This window comes from Asterias amurensis, chromosome 3, assembly GCF_032118995.1.
Source record: "Asterias amurensis chromosome 3, ASM3211899v1".
Taxonomy (NCBI): domain Eukaryota; kingdom Metazoa; phylum Echinodermata; class Asteroidea; order Forcipulatida; family Asteriidae; genus Asterias; species Asterias amurensis.
The window spans coordinates 19,729,221-19,749,390 of NC_092650.1; the positions used below are offsets into that span (position 1 = coordinate 19,729,221).

At 40.3% G+C, this 20,170-nt stretch overlaps 1 protein-coding gene across 1 annotated transcript; it reads left to right on the forward strand.

Moving 5' to 3' along the window:
- The first annotated feature begins 1,428 nt into the window (after window positions 1-1,428).
- Window positions 1,429-14,020, forward strand: LOC139935236 (glutathione synthetase-like). Its single transcript, XM_071929735.1, has 11 exons — window positions 1,429-1,796; window positions 3,446-3,745; window positions 4,672-4,747; window positions 5,242-5,378; window positions 5,940-6,050; window positions 7,449-7,613; window positions 7,906-7,975; window positions 8,312-8,503; window positions 9,517-9,598; window positions 10,779-10,968; window positions 11,663-14,020. Exons 2-11 carry the CDS (start codon window positions 3,465-3,467, stop codon window positions 11,784-11,786), a joined length of 1,428 nt encoding a protein of 475 aa, XP_071785836.1. The 5' UTR covers window positions 1,429-1,796; window positions 3,446-3,464; the 3' UTR covers window positions 11,787-14,020.
- The last annotated feature ends 6,150 nt before the right edge of the window (window positions 14,021-20,170 follow it).

Below are 20,170 nucleotides of genomic sequence, written 5' to 3' on the forward strand. Positions count from 1 at the left end.
TTCGTGCTTAGAGGATTGAAGGATTGTCACTGGTGTCACTGACTGTGTTTCGTAAGTAAATTATGTTGCCATGAATAGTCGTGAGCGATACAATAGACAGTTCACCAAACAGGAAGTTGTTACTATTTTTGGAGTACACGATTATTCAATTAGGAATTAAAAAAAGTAGTCGCAACACGACTAGTGATTTTAATAGTCTCGACTGTGCAACAAGTTTAACACTGTGTCGCACTAGTCGCCCAGCCCTAGACATAAAGTGACACAATCCTTAAATCCTTTCAGCGTGAGTTTTACTCTATTGCACCTGCAGCAAATAATACGTCGCAATGCATTTTGGGGCATGAAAAATGACTAGGGTGTTGAAGTTGCGACTATTTGAGGCACGAATAGTTGAGAAGCAAATTTCACTAGTCGCTCAGGCTTTAATTGTGGGGTATCGTTGTTATAGCCTGTTTACAAACCTGATCATTTTAATAGCCACTGCTCTGTGAAGAATTTGTGTTTGGCAATAAAATAAAGAAATCAATTTTATGAACAAGTAATTTGTGTTGGCCTTTATTTAGAAATAATTTGAATTAAACTGTATCAATTGTTTTTAGACACAATACATCATTGTTAATTATAACATACTGACTATTAGGTATTCATGTGATTGTGACACAATTAGTAGCCCTAAAGTTTAATACATATGCAAAGTCATATGAGTCGATGCCTCAGAACGACAATAAATTGTACATGTACAGTGAATAGTGTTTGCTGTAGAAACTACTATATACGGTAGTATCATGGAGGTTTCTACCTCCATGTGAGTATAATCATGGAGGTACCTCCATGGTTAATATATGCACTGAGGGTAGTTCGTCTGTCTGTGGTTCATGTGATCTGCCCACGACAAATCATTCGGGAAGTATAAAACCATAAAACAAACACGACACGTAACGAAGCATTTTGTTACTTAATTCCTCCTTAGTCAGTTTTCTCTCAGACATTCTGTAGTCAGCTATTCTTCAGAATAACGACAATAATTATTAATTGGTTTTCTGGGAAAAGGGGATGTAGAATTTAAATCCCTGCATTGCGTTCGTTTAGTATGGCTAGGCAAACCATACTATAGTATCACTCGTTCGTCCCGTATGTCCGACCGTGGCCCGACTTCATGTCATGCTGCTGGGCGCTGCCATGTTGTTCACATGTTGAATATGCATTACACAACCTCGACAACGGCCTTATTAACATAATACGGCAACGCCCACAGTGCACGCAGTGCTGCAGGATTGCCAAGACGATGGTAGCTTGCAGAGTGTAGTCTAGATTTCGAGCCGTCCACGTAACTAAATCATACCGTGGCGGGCGCGCTTTGGCGATTCAACCGCGCGTAGTACACTATCCAGAATCAAGCACCATCGTCTTGGGCCAAGACTACATTACGCGTCGCATGTGGTGCGGAGGTGGTGTGTACTGCTGGTAGGTCAAAGGGTGTCACACTTGACTGACCATCCACGACGTTGAGAATGACTAGACTGTGACCGTGACCAGGCACATTCTGTTCTACTTGATTGATTCATTGACGTGAATGAAAAGTGTTCCACCCTGAGTTGTTATGGTTGTGTTGTGGCAATTATGTGGGGACAGCTGTTGAGTCGTGTTAATTAAAAAAAAAATTACTTCACAAACTACGCATTGATTGACTGTTGACGTTGGACGAGAACTGGATCATATTTCGAAAGGTGTCTGAGCCCTGAGTCGTGTGTGGAATAAATTTCTACCTCTATCCATGTTCTGCTTCTAGAGACTGGGTGAGATGAAAATTGAGTTATGAATATATTGGCTACAGGAGACAGGCCTATACTACTACTAGTAGTAGTAGTACTAGTAGTAGTACTTCTAGAAACTATAACTTATAAGGGATAGTTTCTAGAAGTAGGCCTATAGATAGCAGATTAATTGTTTTTAAAATGGGCCTATCCTATTTTTAGGGATACTGGTCATCTCGCCCCCTACCTAGCAAGGAAAACGCTCCCGGCAAAGTCGCCCCCTGCAAAGTCGCCCCCTACAAAGTTGCCCCCTAGCAAGCTCGCCCCCTCCGTGTACAAACTCGCCTCCTCACAATGTCGCCCCCCCGACACGGGCGCCCCCCCGACAAAGTCGCCCCCCCCCACACAGTCACCCCCCGACACAGTCGCCCCCTAACAAAGTCGCTTATGAACAAGAGTTAGCAGCAGTTAGAAGATTTAGTTGTGATAACGTAACCCTCCTCCCGACGGCCGCCTGGGCGGCCGTCGGGAGGAGGGTTATGTTATCGCAACTATTAGAAGATTATGCTATGTCCAAAACGGCGACTTCGGCACAGTTAGCTACAAGCTAGAAATGCGCTTCGGCAACGGCTAGCTACAAGCTACATGTAGATGTGCGTCTGTCAGATGCGTGCGATGTCGCTGTTTCGGACACGGCATTAATTAAGTCCTGAATATTTATTTGAAGTAATGCTAACTGTATTTGTGTTCCTGTATCCGTTCTGACCAGTGTTATCGTTGGGCGGTCTTTTGCGTCATTGCGCACGATGTAAACAACCCTTAGATACGAAGTTACTTTTTCAAGGGCCTATTTCATATGATGGGATAACAAGAAGGGCTACATTTGTTTTAATTAATTAATTGCAACCCCCCCCCACAAAGCAATTAAAAAAAAAAAGTTTGTAGGGAGATTCATAGAAAACAAAAATAAATACAAAATATTTTAATTATTATTTATCCATTAATTATTGTTAAGGGCATTAGAATAACCAATTTTAACATGTTGATTTTGTTTATCCCGCAGAAATTGATTGACGACACTAAGGGGTGTTGTGCTTCACTGTGGTTTCACACCAACTCCAAACATAAACACAATAAAAAATTCCCCTTAGAAAATCATTGAAACGATAGCCAAAAATGCATAGGGACGGCTGTGTCGGGGGCACTTTGTGGGTGGGCGACTTTGTAGGGGGCGACATTGTGAGGGGGCAAGTTTGTACACGGAGGGGGCGAGCTTGCTAGGGGGCGACTTTGCAGGGGCGACTTTGCCAGGGGGCGACTTTGCCAGGGGGCGAGATGACTGGCATTCCTAGCAAGCTCGCACCTAAAAAGTCGTCCCCTGCAAAGTCGCCCCCTGACCGGCTCGCCCCGGGACTTTATTTAATAGTCGCCCCCTGACAATGTCGCCCCCTGAGAATGTTGCCCCCTTTTACCTAGCAAAGTCGCCCCTAGTTGCAACTAAGTCTCCCCATGACAAAGTCACCCCCTGATACATGTAGATTGAAACAGCTACTTCTGTTTGTGCAAATCGCTTTCTATGTTTAATTTCAGCGTTGTATGGTTTGTACTGTGCATACCATAGATGCTCCTGCATTATGCGCTATTTTAAATATTGCTTGTATCATTATCATAGAAATAATTTGTTTCTTCAGATGCAGTATCGGTGACAACATGACCTCTCTTCCATTATATACTCTCCCATCCCTGGACGCCTCCACCTTGCACTATCTGGCAGAATGTTCCAAAAACTACGCACTCATGAACGGAGTCATCAAAAGGGTAGAAGGCAGCCTTGACTCTTCAGAGGTCGCGACCTACATACCGCACACCTTGTTCCCGTCTCCCTTGCCGCGTAAATTGTACAATTTAGCCAATGAGATGCAAGATAGCATCAACGAGTTGGTACTCCGGGTAGCCAATGATAGAGAGTTTCTAACGACTACTTTAAAAAGGTTCGTTTTGACACCTCCAACTTTTCACGAATCATCCAAATTCATCTCCTTTGTTTTCTTTGATTTTGAAGTACGGCAGATAGCCAAACAACCCATGCTTAAAGACACTGGACACTATTGGTAATTGTCAAAGACTAGTCTTCACACTTGGTGTATCTCAACATATGCATAAAATAACAAACTTGTGAAAATTTGAGCACAATCTGTCGTCGAAGTTGCAAGATAATAATGAAAGAAAAAACACCCTTGTCACACGAAGTCGTGTGCGTTCAGATGGTTGATTTCGAGACCTCAAATTCTAAATCTGAGGTCTCAAAATCAAATTCGTGGAAAATTATGGCACTTCAGAGGGAGCCGTTTTTCACAATGTTTTATACCATCAACCTCTCCCCATTACTCGTCACCAAGAAAGGTTTTATGCCAATAGTTATTTTGAGTAATTACCAATAGTGTCCACTGCCTTTAACAAAAATAAATCATATTACAGTTTAGTCTAATACACAGATCTACCAAGAGGTACTCATGGTGAGTTTGAATCTTGGACTTCACACTAAGTACGTCAAATGGGGGGAATGTGCAACGAACAAAAACTTTCATTCAGTCATTATGGCGTGGCATGGCCTAGCGGTTAAGAGCACTGGATTCAAACTCTGGTGTTTCTGATCAGCAGAGTGTGAGTTCGAGTCCCAGTCGTGACATGCTGTCCCACATACCTTGCAGGAAAATACTGCATGTTGAAGCGCCTTGACCGTCACTGAGTGACCGATGTGTGCCTGTTGTAAGAAGTCACTTTTATTATTATTTTATTATTTATTATTTATTTTCTACAGCAATGTCTGTCTTGAAAATCTCTAACGATAAATTTTGCCATCTGAAGTTCTTTGTCTCGTTAAATTAAAAAATTGTTAATTTTTTCATCTCTACAGTACTATAGCTGTGGATGATTTCACAGCAAAACTGTTCAGCATTTTTCAACAAGTGGAGAAAGAGGGACTGAAAAAGGTAGAATAATTTTCAAATACTGACTTGCTTTGAGTACTTCGGTTAAATCTGTGACTCATGAGATGAGGTGGAGCCGTTGGAAAATAGAACGCTCTAGGGATCGCCGAGGGACCCTTCCCTGGTAAAGGGCACCTTATGAGGAAATTATAAAATTCTACTGGAGCATATCAAGGGCAGCAAGGCAATGACCAGGGGGCATGGAGGCAATCACCTTCGTTGGCTAGGTGAAGTAAGGTCTGAACTCTTTAAGATTAGGATATATTGTAAAATTCTACTGGAGCATATCAAAGGCACTAAGGCCTGAACTCTTTAAGATTGGGATATATTGTGTTCATGTAGATTTTACTGTATCTGGTTATTCCTGAGATAAACTTCTCATTCTGAAAAAAGTAACTTTAAGAAAACCGTAACATTTGTTTCAAAATGAAGGATTTTTTTAATACACCTCAAACTTTTGTTGAATTTTTTTCTTCTTTTTTTGTGTGTGTGTGCAGCCTATAACACTGTGTGTGGTACGGCCAGATTACATGGTAGACACTTCTGGTCCCGAGTTAGCTTTGAAACAGGTGGAAATAAACACGATAGCGGCTGGTATGGGAGGAATTGGCACACAGGTTGCTGACTTACACAGGTAAGCGGCAGAACAGAGCCCAGTCTCATGTCTCTGCTTACCATTAACGTGGCCGAGTGGTCTAGTTCACCAAGCCCAAGCTCTGGTGTTGTCAGCAGCAGAGTGTGGGTTCGGTACATGGTCATGACCCTTGAGCAAGGCACTCGACCCTTTATTGCTTTGTAAAAGATGTCACCCTAACATCACAGGGCTGGACGACCACTTCAATGCTTGATTGAGTTAGACTGTCCACCCAAATTAACTGCCACCAGATGCACATGGCCACCTACCCCTGGGCTGAAACAGGGTTACCCCTTCACAGTCCAGAAGGATGTAGGCATGGGTATCCACAAGGAGCATGACTTGTAGAGCAGAAATCACTACCTTCCAAGAGAGATGACAAATAGTAGGAGCGTGGCAAGAGCCTCTCCCTATCTCAGAGTCAAACAGAAAGAGTGGGTTCCAAAGATTGCAGACAAAAACTTCATGTATTACAGTACAAATAACAAGGTTGCATCTGGTCAAAGACAACTGAGGGCGTACTAGGTATTCCCACAGTTATATCTGATTCATGACTTGCAGGTATAACGTCGGCCTGTGTGGGGATATGAAAGTTGAACTAGCGGGTAACCAAGCTGTGAACGCTATAGCTGAAGGAGCAGCTGAGGCGTGGAGGCTCTATGGACAGCCAAGGTAAGGGCAAAGGGTAAGGACCTTGCTCTTTGGTGAGGAATAAAGCCCGGTTCATACTTCCTGCGAATGCGAATGCAGGAAGTATGAACCGGGCTTTAGACAGGTAAACTGGGGGACTCTTTGTAGTAACGACTGGAACTGCGACGGTTTGCGATAATGTTGGTCTCAACGGAGACCAAATGAAAATATATACATATGTACAACATATTAAAATTAGTTGGGTAGATGGTCTTTGCTTTCGATCCGAACCGAACCTTCGTCAATAAAGAATGTGGGATATTTGTGGATCAGTTTTTGTAGTATAGAAGCACTCCGCAGTTTGGGTTAAGAACCTTTTTGTTTCTGCCTGATACTGTGAAAACACCACTAGTTGGCTGCAGCCAATTTCAAAAAACGCTAGGATTAATCTTACCTCGAGTTAGGACGAGGAACCCCGTCCTAACTTAGGATGGGTTCAATATGTCCTAGCGTCTTTGGATACGGAACTGAACCCGTCCTGAGTCCTAAGATTGATCCTAAGTTAGGAAGAGTTTGGTGAAATCGACGCATCAACCTTTTATGTTTCTGATAAAGCAGAGTTTGGGTGCAAGTCTCATTTTGAACGCTTGTTTCCTTTTAAGCAAGACACTGAACTATTTTTGCTTCATCATTGGTAAAGACACAGGTCCTGTGTGTTGTGTAGTACCAGTGAAAGAGCCCAGTTAAACTTATCGCTAAGAAAAGGTCTTTGCCCTGATGTTCTGGCAGTGGCTGCTGATTGCACTGCAGCACTTTGTAAACCTTTATAAAAGGATACATATACATGTATATGTATTGGTCTCATAATTTGAACAACAACAAAAATACAACAAGAAAAAGAAAAAAACAGTCCTAAAATGTTTCTGTTTGTTCAAGCATCTTGAGTACCTTTTGGTAGATACGTGTGCTAGGTAGAAAAACTTTGTAGTATTTTTCATATTAAAGATACTGGACACTATTGGTAATTGTCAAAGTGATTGTCAAATTGTCGAAATTAACGCGTGAGAATTGTCTTCTTACTTGGTGTATCTCAACTTATGCATAAAATAACAAACCTGTGAAAATTTGAACTCGATTGGTCGTTGGAGTTGGAGATATAACTATGGAAGAAAATACACCCTTGTCACACCAAGGTGTGTGCTTTCAGATGCTGATTTTGAGACCTTAAATTCTAAATCTGAGGTCTCGAAATCAAAATTGTGGAAAATTACTTCTTTCTCGAAAACTACATCACATCAGAAGGTGCCATTTCTCACAATGTATTATACTATCAACCTCTCCCCATTACTCGTTACCAAGTGAGGTTTTATGCTGATAACTGTGTTGAGTAATTACCAATAGTGTCCACGGCCTTTAAACAATCTACTTGTTCTCCACCAGTGCATGGGTTTTATTTTTGGTTTCAACCCATGAGTACAACGTGTTCGACCAGTGCTGGTTGGAGCATACAATACGAAAGATCAATCCTGCAATCAAAGTGATGAGAAAGACATTGGCTGAAGTCGGACAACGAGGGACTCTGACTGAGGACAGAAGGTTACTCATGTGAGTAAAATTACACAGAGCAAGTGTTAAAGGGTTCAGGTATTTCTTGTAACACAAAACACAATGTCCGCAGATTTACATTAAACTTACACAGTTTGAAGATAATGATGGAAGAAAGCTTCCCTTAAAATATTACTTGCTGAGGTGCGTAACACAATGAGTAACACAATGTCACAGAAATAGTTTTTAAGAAATGAGGAACACAATGTAAAAAAATGTTTTTGTCGCCATGTAAAAACATAGTTACTGGTAGATTTGGTTTATCACTGTTTTACTCTTTCTTTCTTTTTAGGGATGGCAGTGAAATAGCTTTGGTGTACTTCAGAATTGGTTACGCTCCAAGGCAGTATCCGACAGAAACAGTAAGTCTGCACCCACATGGAACACCTTTGGGACTGTGGTCTGTGGAAGTATGAACCAGGCTTTTACTGTTCCAAATAATAGTCAGGATTGCATCCTACCAATATTCAATACATGGTATTTTAAAACTGTAACTGATTAACAGTAATTGAGTGTATTTTTTGGTTTTTGGTTTGAAAAATATTACATAAATGATGGCTAGACAATGACAAAAAACATTCTAGAAATGTCAAAAGAGAGAAAGAAGGAAAAACCCCGTTGAAATGAAGGTGTTTAAACTTTAACTGATGATTGTCCTTGCCTTTTATATTTACTTTCTATCAATTTTTGAAAAACAGGAGTGGGACGCAAGAATACTCATCGAGCGTTCACAGGCCATCACTTGCCCCTCTGTTAACTTCCATCTAGCCGGTACGAAGAAGATCCAGCAGGAACTATCGAAACCTGGAGTTCTAGAGAAATATCTGACAGACGAGGGCGCTATTGCAAAGATTAGAAGCACGTTCGTCCACCAGTATGACCTCGGACTTGTGAGTACCACAATGAAGTCAATCAATCAGTCTATCAAAAGTCATTTGTAGAACACCATAATCAAAAGTTTTCTCTAAGTCAATGAGCAACAGATGAAAGTTTAGTAAGCCTGTTGAAACAGGCCAGCTTTAAAGCCATTGGACACTTTCTGAACAGAAACGAAATTAAAAGTTCACAGATTTACAAATACACGAAGTGTGGGCCGTTGGACAATACTGTTTACTGATGTTGTGCGATTGCTTTAAAGGCAGTGGACACTATTGGTAATTGTCAAAGACTAGCCTTCACAGTTCGTGTATCTCAACATATGCATAAAATAAGAAACCTGTGAAAATTTGACCTCAATCGGTCATCGAACTTGCGAGATAATGAAAGAAAAAAACACCCTTGTCACACAAAGTTGTGTGCGATTAGATGGTTGATTTCGAGACCTCAAGTTCTAAACCTGAGGTCTCAGAATCAAATTCGTGGAAAATTACTTCTTTCTCGAAAACTATGGTACATCGGAGGGAGCCGTTTCTCACAATGTTTTATACCATCAACCTCTCCCCATTACTCATCACCCAGAAAGATTTTTATGCTAATAAATATTTTGAGATGTAAGGGTACCTTATATCCAGCAATATAATCGACCCGACCTGTCGTCTTTGGAACACCATATTAAGGAGGGAGCTGGCATTTTTAATTTGTACAGAAAGCTTATTCCACATTTTTGGTCATAAAGGGAGGATGATCTCTCTGCAAAAGTTGAATAGCAAGGTTTTGGCACAACAAATTTGAAAGTCTTTCGGATTATTGAAACTTTCCCCTGATATGTTGAGTGGAATTCTAAATATCTCCCTGATTGTTGTCCCAACTACTCTGGTCGTAAGATGCAAACGGTGACAGCTCACCGATCTACTGCATTGAACTTGAGTGGACAAAAACATGAAGCAAGAACAATTTATTGGCTAAAATGCTACATTTTTATGACCAAAGGTTGGAATAACATGTTTTTTCCCCCTCCTTGTAGACGGAAGAAGGAGACGCTGCTGCTGCATTAGGCATCAAGAATCCAGAGAGATACGTCTTGAAACCTCAGAGAGAGGGTGGAGGTAAGCAGACAGTAGTTCAAGGAACAAGAAAAATTAAACATTATTCCATCCTGGTTTCTATTTTTTGTTAAGGCTCTGTACAAAGCTAGCTAGGAAGCTAGTCGAAACCTTGAGACCAGTCAAGAACTCACTCCGCAGAAGTGAAAAGTTCATAACAAGATCCTATAAGCTAAAGTAGTAGTCCCAGCCTACACTCCGCAGAAGTGAAAGTTCATAACAAGATCCTATAAGCTAAAGTAGTAGTCCCAGCCTATTTTCTATACCATCCGCTCGGGTAATATTGAAAAAGCAGGACAGTTCTTTTTAGAACTGAGAAGTCTCCCCAACCCCCGAACATCTGCTACGCGGTAGTAGAATAAAGCAAGACAGTTCTCTAAAGAACAAACTCTACCTAGTACACACATGGTGTTACCGCAAACCAAATATACAAGAAATCTCTTGATCCATAAGCAAAAGCAGTAGTCCTGGCCGATTTCCTATTATAAGTGATACAGTTCTTGTCTGAATTAAGTAGTCTCCCGAATCTACTCTGCGGCAGTAAGACAAGTTCTCAAGATCAGATCTACACAGCAAAGTCTGTGCTATCGCAAACTGAATATTCAATTTTACATTGTACGTCACGTTTTACAATTTTTCTTGCTGTCAAGTCTTGTTGCTCTACAGGGTAACTTTGTTGGACATGTTATAGCGCACAATCCAACAGTTCATTGTTGGAATAAAAGGACGGTCTGGGGGATTGCGGCATTGTTTGAACGAAAATACGGTCTCAGTGTCTGAATAGCCTCGTTTGACCGCATTATTGAGTAAGGATTCTTCACAGAAAAGACTGTTGATTTGAACTGGACAAGAAGGTATTTTTTATTTCACGCAGTGATCATTAAAAGAAATCAATCGTCAGCAGAAAAGGCGCACCAAAAGATAAGACGCATAGATGTTTTGGGGGTCTACAAAGTCAGATAAGACGCGTCTTATCCGCAGGAAAATACACAAAACATGAAGTCCTTTGAAAATCTGAAGAAAATCAGCTTGGCTGTAAGTCGTTCCATAATAAAGGTGCAATGAAGTGGAGGCTCTTTTACATTAAAGTTTAGTGGAAAAAGTAGTTTGAGTCGGTAGGTAGGAATTGGCCAGCAGAATGAAGAGAATGATCTGGAATATTATTATGCTTGTCTTTTTGCAGGAAACAACCTTTACGACGAGGATTTGAAATCAGAACTGGAGAGGCTGAGTGGCCAGGTGGAGCGGGGCGCATACATCCTGATGGAGAAGATACAGGGCCAGGTCTTTCAAAACTATGATATACGACACACCACGGAACCCATGATTAACGATATGGTCACCGAGTTTGGACCATTTGGAGTTATACTGAGGTGAGCATGTAATGAAACATTGTCTAGCTCTCTTTCTAAATGACAAAAAATAAACTTGCAAGTTTTTTGTGATGTTGTCACATAGTTTGGACCCTTTGGAGTGATTTTATGGTGAGCATGTATTGAAACAGCATTTAGCGCTTCTTGTTTTAAATGTCACCAAATAATCTTGAAAGTTTTTGTGATGTGGTCACAGAGTTTTGACCATTTGGAGTGGTGTTAGGTGAGCATGTGAAAGAGTGGCATGTTGCGGCAGAGGGGTCTAGTTCACCAGACCCGAGCTCTGACGTTGTCAGCAGCAGAGTGTGGATTCGAATCCCAGTCATAACACTTGTGCCATTGAGCAAGTAAGGCACTTAACCACAATTCAACCCTGTTGACATAGGTCCACGGTGACAGTTGATTTGGTTCCAGAGCCCAAATTAGTAAAATTTAGCCCTCACTTTTAAGTGGCCGTCCATTGCCTAGTGATTTTAGGCGATCTCTCATCATCCCTGTATCATTTCGTGTAATGCAAAGGGTCCCTTGATTGTGACTGGTTGCCTGCTGAATTTTACTTGGCAGACAAATTGGCTCAACACCATTTTCTGCTTAACAGCTGTATGAAATTGGAACCTGGTTGAACCACCTGTTACTGTACAAACTTATTGTCTCTAACATTGCTGAACAAATCTTTGTGTTTTCTCTCTAATAGTCATGGCGATGAGGTGCTGCTGAACAAAACGACGGGCTACTACATGAAATCACGCAACGTCAATGTTCAAGAAGGCGGTATATCCACCGGCGGTGCTGCAATGGACAGTGTGGCCCTCGTTTAAAAACTGCTTTCAAAGTTCATAGTCAACAACGCCTACAGAGTTGTAACACTTATCATGTTGTCAGCCGGTTGACAAGCAAACTGTACTATCCAAAAGCCTTTCTCAAACCACGGCTCCAGGCTCCGTCTGGTGTTCGAACAACCAAAATACACGCTGCTCAAAAATGTACATGCCCGAAGGCTGGTTTATACTCGCTGCGTTTTCACTGCCTACGCAGCATGCAGAACTTTAGCCGGAGACGTAGCCCAAACCAGGGTATATAAAAAGGCCCCAGGGCTCGGTATTTGTGGGAAAACTCCTTAAGACCGCTGGACTTGTAGGTAAGGATCTTTACTGGACCAGGATTTTATTTACAAGACCAGATTGAAAAGTAGAGGAGCCTAGAATCGAATGGTTTTTATCGTCTTAACTGTGTCATTTTGAAATCTCAGAGAAGACTGATCTCTTCTGTTTTATGAGTGATACCATGCAGGATTGAAAGATATTTGTGAGACTCAAACTCAACTTTTGGACATAATTCTTTTGACACAAAGATCATATACTGTAAAGAAACAAGACGCCCAGACTTGCCCCGTCTTGAGCTTACTAGCCGACACTGAAATCACTGGCCAGTGGTCCAGAGTATAATTTAAGCCATGCTATTCTCAACTTGATACAAGACTCAGAAAGAAAATAAGCATAGTGTCAGCCAGAGGGGAAATCTAGGGGATGGTTGTAGTTTGGAGGTACTATCTAAACCTCTATTTGTATTCCAAAAGGAACACAATTGTGATGAGCAAATTTGACCACTTGGTTGTTCTTTTTTTCTAGTAAAGTTCTATCTCTATTTTACAAGCCACCTTTGAAACCCAGTCAGGCAGGATTTATTTTTTTGGTCTGCTCTCCATGGACTGAATGCTATATAAAAGCAGGAAGAAGACATTTTAGACTTTTTTTTCGAATTCCGACTTCACATTACTGCCTGGTAAAAAAAATGAAAAAAAGATTGGTCACTCGATTCAAAACCTGTGACCATTTGTGACCATTTTTTTAGCTACCTGCACCGGCTTTTGGTTGGACAAGGGATTGTGTACAAAGCTCTTTTTTCTGACTTATACATGTAATCAATGGCAACGCACCAACATATTTGCAAGAACTTATGCAAGTATATATGCCTCCAGAAAATTCAACTGCCAATCACAACTTGTTCTTGCCTGTTAATCAGCATCGCACATGCTAATGCACGACTCTTTTTAGCAATCGCACTGTACACACAATTTTATATTTTAGTTCAATCAATTTGATTAAGTTGATTGCTCGGTATCATTAGATATGAAGAAACATGCAGGGAACATTTGAAAAACTGTTTATTGGTGATGTTTATAACACTCGCACTGAGGCGGAAAATAACCAGTGCAGTATCTTGCCTGCCAGAAAGACCAAGGAATGCACAAGGTCACACTTTTTTATTGATGCTTAACTTGCATCGGGGATAAAGAATGGTATTGGATTTTACCCTTTCACCTATGTGTATATTCTCCAGTCACGCTTTTTTTGTAAAGCAAAGGTTAAACGGTCTAAATAAAATAAAAACGGTCTAAAAGCTGCCGTCGTGAAAAAAAAAATGGTCTAAAAGCTGCCTTAGTGAAATAACTATGAGTACTTTGACACGACCAGATGGGCGTGTCGTGACGTGAAAAAGTACCATTAAAGAACTACAGTATATTATTAATTTTTGATGACCTGTTTTGAAATATGTGCTTAGTCCTGTGCAGTTTGAACAAATTAATATTAATTTAATTTTAAATGTGTTGACAAATTCTTAGTTTTTTTACCATATTTATAAAATACGATACCATAGAGTAGATTATCAGACTTCTCAGTTCTGAATAGAATAGAATAGTTCTGCTTTTTAGCTACTAACTTGGTGGAAGATAGGAAATCAGCTGGGTGCTACATAACTTTCGTGTTGGTTTCAGTTCCCCCAAACTGACTTCGTTTTGTCAAAAATTGCCAGAATCATTCCCAAAATTTATATTTCAATAAACGTTCAGATAAACACATTTAACCTATAATTATGCAAATTATTATGTAACTCGACTTCTTTGTGATAATTTCAAGTAGTATATGCATCGATCTGCTGTTGTTTTACAAACAAGGTTATAAGCATATGTTATATGAATCATAAATAAATGTGAAGTATATTTTTAATCACACCAATAGTTAATATACAGCATTTTGTTTTTGTCAAATAAAGGGAGTATATTGTATATGTGTTCTCTTGTGTTTATATTTCCATTTCTTTTTATTTGGGAGGCTTTCAGGACTCTTGGTGGCAGCAAACCTATTTTACTTATTTATTTGTACAATTGGCGCCAATACCAGGACGAATATGAAACGAGCGATAGTACAGTCTTAAATGTGGGAGGAAAATACCACAGGGCAAAACCCGTGCAATCGGGCAGGGATGGTAAGCCCAATCCAAGGCTATGGTCAGGTAGGATTTGAACTGGGGTCCGCAGACTCGAGAGGTGGAAAGGCAGGGAAGGAAACCACTGAGCCAACATGAGCGCATGTTGAGAGATATAATACACAAAAGCCCTTTTCACACTACAGAGCCATTTCCCGGGAAATCGACTACTGGGAAAATCCCGGGAGTTTTTTACCCCACCGCCACCCTAGCAACCGTTCTCACTATCCCAATTTGGTAACTCCCGGGAGTACTATTTCCCAGGAATATGCACGGTCGTTTCACACTTAAGATCAAACCCCAGGAAATGTGGTAACAGGTCAGCCCATGCGGAAGTTACAATGTTTGTGGACGGAAGTCCGTTCCCACAATGCCACGCGGCCGGCTGCAAAATCCTTGCCACATGCGACCCAAAATGGCTGCACATTAATTGTGTATTTGCGTGTTGTTATACCAATATATTGTGTGATTACGGCGGAGAAGAAGTCTTGCAGTTCGGGGAAGACGTCGCTGACGTCTTGTCAGGAGAAGACGGTTGCTGTGACAGTGTTTTAAAGACATGCGGTAGAACAATCGGATGGAATTTGTCGTGCGATTGACGGGTTTCATGGCACTTGCTGGAAGTATTGGTCAAAGGTCAATCTGGTCTACCATGAAGAGCGGCCACTGGTGGGAGCATAGAGTAAGGACAGAGAGCAAGTTGCTATTAGAAAAAGCGAAAGGGAGCTTTCTACTCTGCGACAGCTTTTTTCTTTCTTTTGAGAACTGTAATTGAATGGACTTTTGTGTCCGTGTTTTACCCAGAGGTTTTGTGTTGGCGTTCATCTCAATTTTTGCCTGTTCACACTATAGTTATTTCCCGGGAAATTCCCGGGAACTTTTAGTTGATCTGTTCACACTACAAAAATACTCCCGGGAATTTCCCGGGAAATGACGTTTTCCCAGTAAATAATTAACCCTGCTCAGGGGCAGGGTTAAGGGAATCAACCCTGGGGTAAGGCCTAGAAATTTTCTGAATGGCATTTTCGAAGGATTGCATAATAATGTCCATGATGTTAGGGCCAAGATAATTAAAGGTTTTATATAAAAAATACCGCATGGTCGATTTTGCACGATCTGACAATATTGCAGTAGAAAGAAAAAGAAGCAATCTTCCCTTGCAACATCAACGGTGCTGTTTTCCGTATTGTGCAAAGAAAGAACACGGAATAGGCTTTAACCCCATATTGGCTAGCATTTTTTCATGGCTTCATAAAGACTTTTAAATGTATGTTTCTTCTAAAAAAAATGTTTTTGCAGGAGAACACTTATGCAATAGAAAATATTTAGGCCTTGAAAAACAAAACTATTATCCTACCGACCTATAGTCTTTTTTTCCCAAGGTTTTCAGTTTTTTTCTGCAATGGGCAGGGGTCCGTTTATATCCAGCTTCACGTAGGCAGTCAGTCAATTTTGAGAAAACTTTCCCGTTTCTTGTAGGCCTATATGCCCATCTAGCTGTTTTTGGACTGCATCGTCGGCCAAAAATGCAACTAGTTTCAAAATGTCATCATCACTCCATCGGTCACTTCTACCCATCGTAAGAAATTAAGCAACAAATTGAACTAAAATATTTACTGTCAGGTGGTAGACAGCAATGTCGATCGAAGAACTCCAATCTGACTCTGGACAACAAAAGTCCACCAACGGCCAAGTACTTGTAAATAAGAAATACCATACACACATGGCGTGTGTACGAGTAGGAAGCTTGTTCACGCTAACTATTTTTATTCTATTCCTATTCCATTCACGTGGTCTATTTTTTAATTCTTATATTTATTTGTAAGTTACAGATGTAATTCACTTTTATTTTCGTACCTAAACGTAAACACTTTCAGAAGGAGAAAACAAAAAAAGGCTTTTGTTACCACGCGAATTATTTGGCGCGCTATTTTTGACGTCTGTGACCTACGAGATTAATGACGTCTCAACACAGTGGAAGCAAAAGGTGGGGTAAGTTAAACCCGCTTTCGTTCTCACTAGGTGCTTTTCTCGGGAAAATACTGGGTAAATTATTTCCCGGGAAAATGTTATTTCCCGGGAAATGTTTTGTAGTGTGAACAGATCGACTAACATTTCCCGGGAATTTCCCGGGAAATACCTGTAGTGTGAAAAGGGCTAAAGTGACTTGGCCCTTGCTCTATGGTATCTACTGGCAACCCACGGGCTCTCAGTTTGTATCGCTGCTTCTTCTGGAAACTGATGCTGAGCAAAATTAGTTTTCTTTTGGTGAGCGGCACTGTGTGTTTGCTCACAGACTTTTAAACTTGCTACAGATCTTCTAGACTTGGGTCTTCTGGTTTTAGAAAATGAGTCACTTTTTAGCTTTAAAATTGGTAATTATTTGAGCTGTAAGCGCAGAATTGGACGGTAGGCGGTGCCTTTTACTGAGCAAAAATGATGAGAGGACACAGCTGTTTTAATAGGGCGAAAATGTTTGGTCCATTTTGTATGTATAGCCATGTACTCTTTCTGCTAGGCAATATCTGCTCATCAAAATTTCATCAAGATCTGTCAAGCAAGATCTTTTTACAAGTCCCGGTAAGCAAGATCTTCTAACAAGATCTGCCAAGCAAGATCTTCTTAGGCAAAATCTGCTAAACATTGCTTAGCATGATCTTCTGGTGAGACTTGCTTAGCAGTAAAATCTGCCGAGCAAGATCTGCTAAGCAAGATCTTCTAACAAGACCTGGTACTCAAGATCTTCTACTAAGATCTGTGAAACAAGATCTGCTAAGCAATATTTTCCAGCAAGATATGAAAGCAAGATCCTCTAAGCAAGGTCTGCAAAGTAAGATCTTTTAAGCAAGATCTGCTACCAAAATCTAATAAGCAAGATCTACTAATAAGCAAGACCTGCCAAGCGAGATATCTAGCGAAAACCAAGCAAGATCTGCTAAGCAAGACATGCCAAGCAAGATCAATTATAAGCAAGACATGCTTAGAAAGATCTTCTGTCAGGATTGTCCCCATCAACACATGTTTTGCATATTTACACCCCTGAAGAATAGACTGTAACCAAATAGAGTCATAGATACTTCAGAAAATTTAATATTTTCTAACAATCAACAATAAATATTGTACAATCAATAAATAGCACGGAACCCAACGCATCAAATCAGTACAAGTAAAGTATAATAATATACATGTATTGCACACACTCATTGCAATGAAATACAATCAAATCAAATCAGTACTGATGATGACGATACAGGATTGAAAATATGTACACAAATAAATCCCATTGTCTTTGATCAGTATACATAGTGGAATGCAATGAATAACTTCTTGGTGTTTGAGTAAAACGTGTTGGTCCATTGGGCCTAACTTAAAATAAAGCTGTTTACCTTTTTGCAAATTCTTGCGACTATATCAAGAGCTCAACTTCATGGCAAATTCGACGCTTACGGAGAAGCAGGGAATTATGCACTTACGTCAAGCATATTTTACGGGTTGGCTGGTTTTTTTTGCTTGTGTGCTAACACAGCTTTTGCTGAAATTCGGCGCTTGTATACATGCAGTACGAATAGAGTTCTGCAGTAAGCAAAGCCATTAAATTGGGCCGAAGTGTGACGTAATTCCAGTGTTCACCGCACCCACTTCACATGCCTCCATTGATTATTACCAGAAGCCCATATAAGTTGCATTGAGCTACTTTTTCTTGTATGATCTTTTTATGCAAGGAAAGTATTTATAAGTGAACTTGGCATTCAGATCAACCTTCAGGAAAAACAAAACCAGCGGTTGCAAATTGAAAGACATAATTTTTTGTTTAATTTTTTTTATACATACACACGCTTGGGAAAAGTGGCACATTGAATTGAGTTTTGTACATTTTTGACGGCTAGAAATTTTGCCGAGATCATTATGACCTGTTGATCAGCATAGAAGTACAGAAATAAGTTCAGAAATAAGTACCAGTACAAAACAATCGGGTTAGCGGGAATTAGTAAGCTGCTAGAATGCCAAGACGCCCCCCCTACCAAAATTAAAACAAGCAGCAGGCATGTGAGTTACTATCCATGAAAACGGCCGAAAAGAGGAAGTCTCACATGCCTGAAACAGGGTACACTGGTGACGCAGAAGCATTCTAGTGAAAATAGACGAAAAGAGATATCAAGGCAGGAAGCCCACGGAAAGAGAAATGAAGGAGAATGAAGGAGATAAAAGAGGGTAGGGGAAAGGGGGTGATGGGTGAACCGCAAACTATTTCCCAAAAACTGTTACTGGATAATAGTAATAGCAAATGATGGCATACAACTCTGTCAAAACTAAACTATTTGCTTGCAGGTAATATACCCAAATATACCCAAAAGTTATGTGACTTGTAACAGAGGAAAGACAGACAAAATGAAGTCGGTTTCAAAAGCTGCAAATGTGGTTCAATAATAAAATACAAAAGTCATACTCAATAGAAACAAACCGAACACAACCCACAGATTCACTTAACAACCACTTCAAATGTTCATAAAAAGATCAATTTGTAATATCTTATTGAGTTTAAAGAATTTTTCTTGTATACCATGCATTCACCTGAATAAATTTACAAACCTACAAGATATGAAATACACTGTACAATTAGCTTATATTATTAACTTATCTCTTTGGTTCAAATTTTTAAACTCTTTATACTATTTATAAATTTAAGCCTTTAAGAGTAAATTGTTAAAACCTTGACTCAATCAGCCATTAATTTGTGATTTTGATGTGAACCGTTCGTGGTAGGCTGTACTGACTTTCTAGGTCACACGTCACAAGTGACTGCTATGCAATTTAAATACCGAGACTAAACACTGTGTTTACTGATGGTTCCGGCTAAAGGCCCGGTCACACAGGCCCCGATTTATAACGAGAACGAAAACGATAACGATACAAATGCACGCCCTCGATTGGTTGAATGACTATGGGCGTATTCTGCGTGGATCAATTCAACCAATCGCGTGCGTGCATTTTTATCGTTCTCGTTTTCGTTCTCGTTATCGGGGCCTGTGTGACCGGGCCTTAACTTGTGTTTAAACCTTTACTTTGTTGATAAACAAAATGCTCTGAATTGGCTTAGAGAGCCAATTGAACAAAGAATTTACTGGCTTCTGACTGGCACCCCGAACAAAGATATTGACAAAATAGGGATATTGACAAAATAGGGACACCGCCAAAATAGGGACACCGCCAATATAGGGCTAGATAGCTGAGTTGGTAGAGCGCCGGCCATTCATCCGGAAGTCGTTGGTTCGAATCCCACTCTACAGTCAATTCTTTGTTCAACCCCAAAAAACAATACTCGTGTATTATACAACAGACTTTTCATTTCATGGCTCTGCTTACCGCAGAATTCTGTGCTTATGTCCATTGGAACTGTATGTGCCTTACAAGGCTTGGTAAGCGCAAGTTACGCGGTAAACAGAGCAATGAAGTTGGATCCTGACCTTTTTTTTCATTCCAGCCCAAGTTGGTCACTCTCTTGATATAAGAGAAGAGAGATAGCTGCACGATAAATTACATTACCTGGCTTTAGTTAAATTATCAAAGAGCAGCCATTGGCTGAACTCCGAAGGTTATTTACATAAAGAACTTCAAGCGGACTGAGTATGTGTAAATAGTCAATGGCCTTGCACTCAGATCACTCAGTATATGATTCTACTGATGTCAGGGACCCAAGATCACAAAGCATGTAAGCACACAAAAATTTGCTAAGCACAGAAATAAATTGCTTAGCAGAAATAGGTTACCAGCCAAAATACCAAACAGTTAACATTGCTTTGACTGATACCCTACTCATAATTGTTGCTTAGCAAATATATTTTGCTAAGCAGAATAATCTGCTCAACAGCTTTATGAAACTGGGTCAGGGAACAGGGTCAATAGACCAAAGGCATTGAACAAGCCAAAAGTCAAT

Excerpts from the sequence above, each read along its gene's own strand:
- LOC139935236 (XM_071929735.1), top strand. The coding sequence starts at position 3,465 with ATGACCTCTCTTCCATTATATACTCTCCCATCCCTGGACGCCTCCACC. Across the intron at positions 7,614-7,905 it reads GAGGACAGAAGGTTACTCAT|GGATGGCAGTGAAATAGCTT; the intron begins GTGAGTAAAATT and ends CTTTCTTTTTAG. Across the intron at positions 8,504-9,516 it reads ACCAGTATGACCTCGGACTT|ACGGAAGAAGGAGACGCTGC; the intron begins GTGAGTACCACA and ends CCCTCCTTGTAG.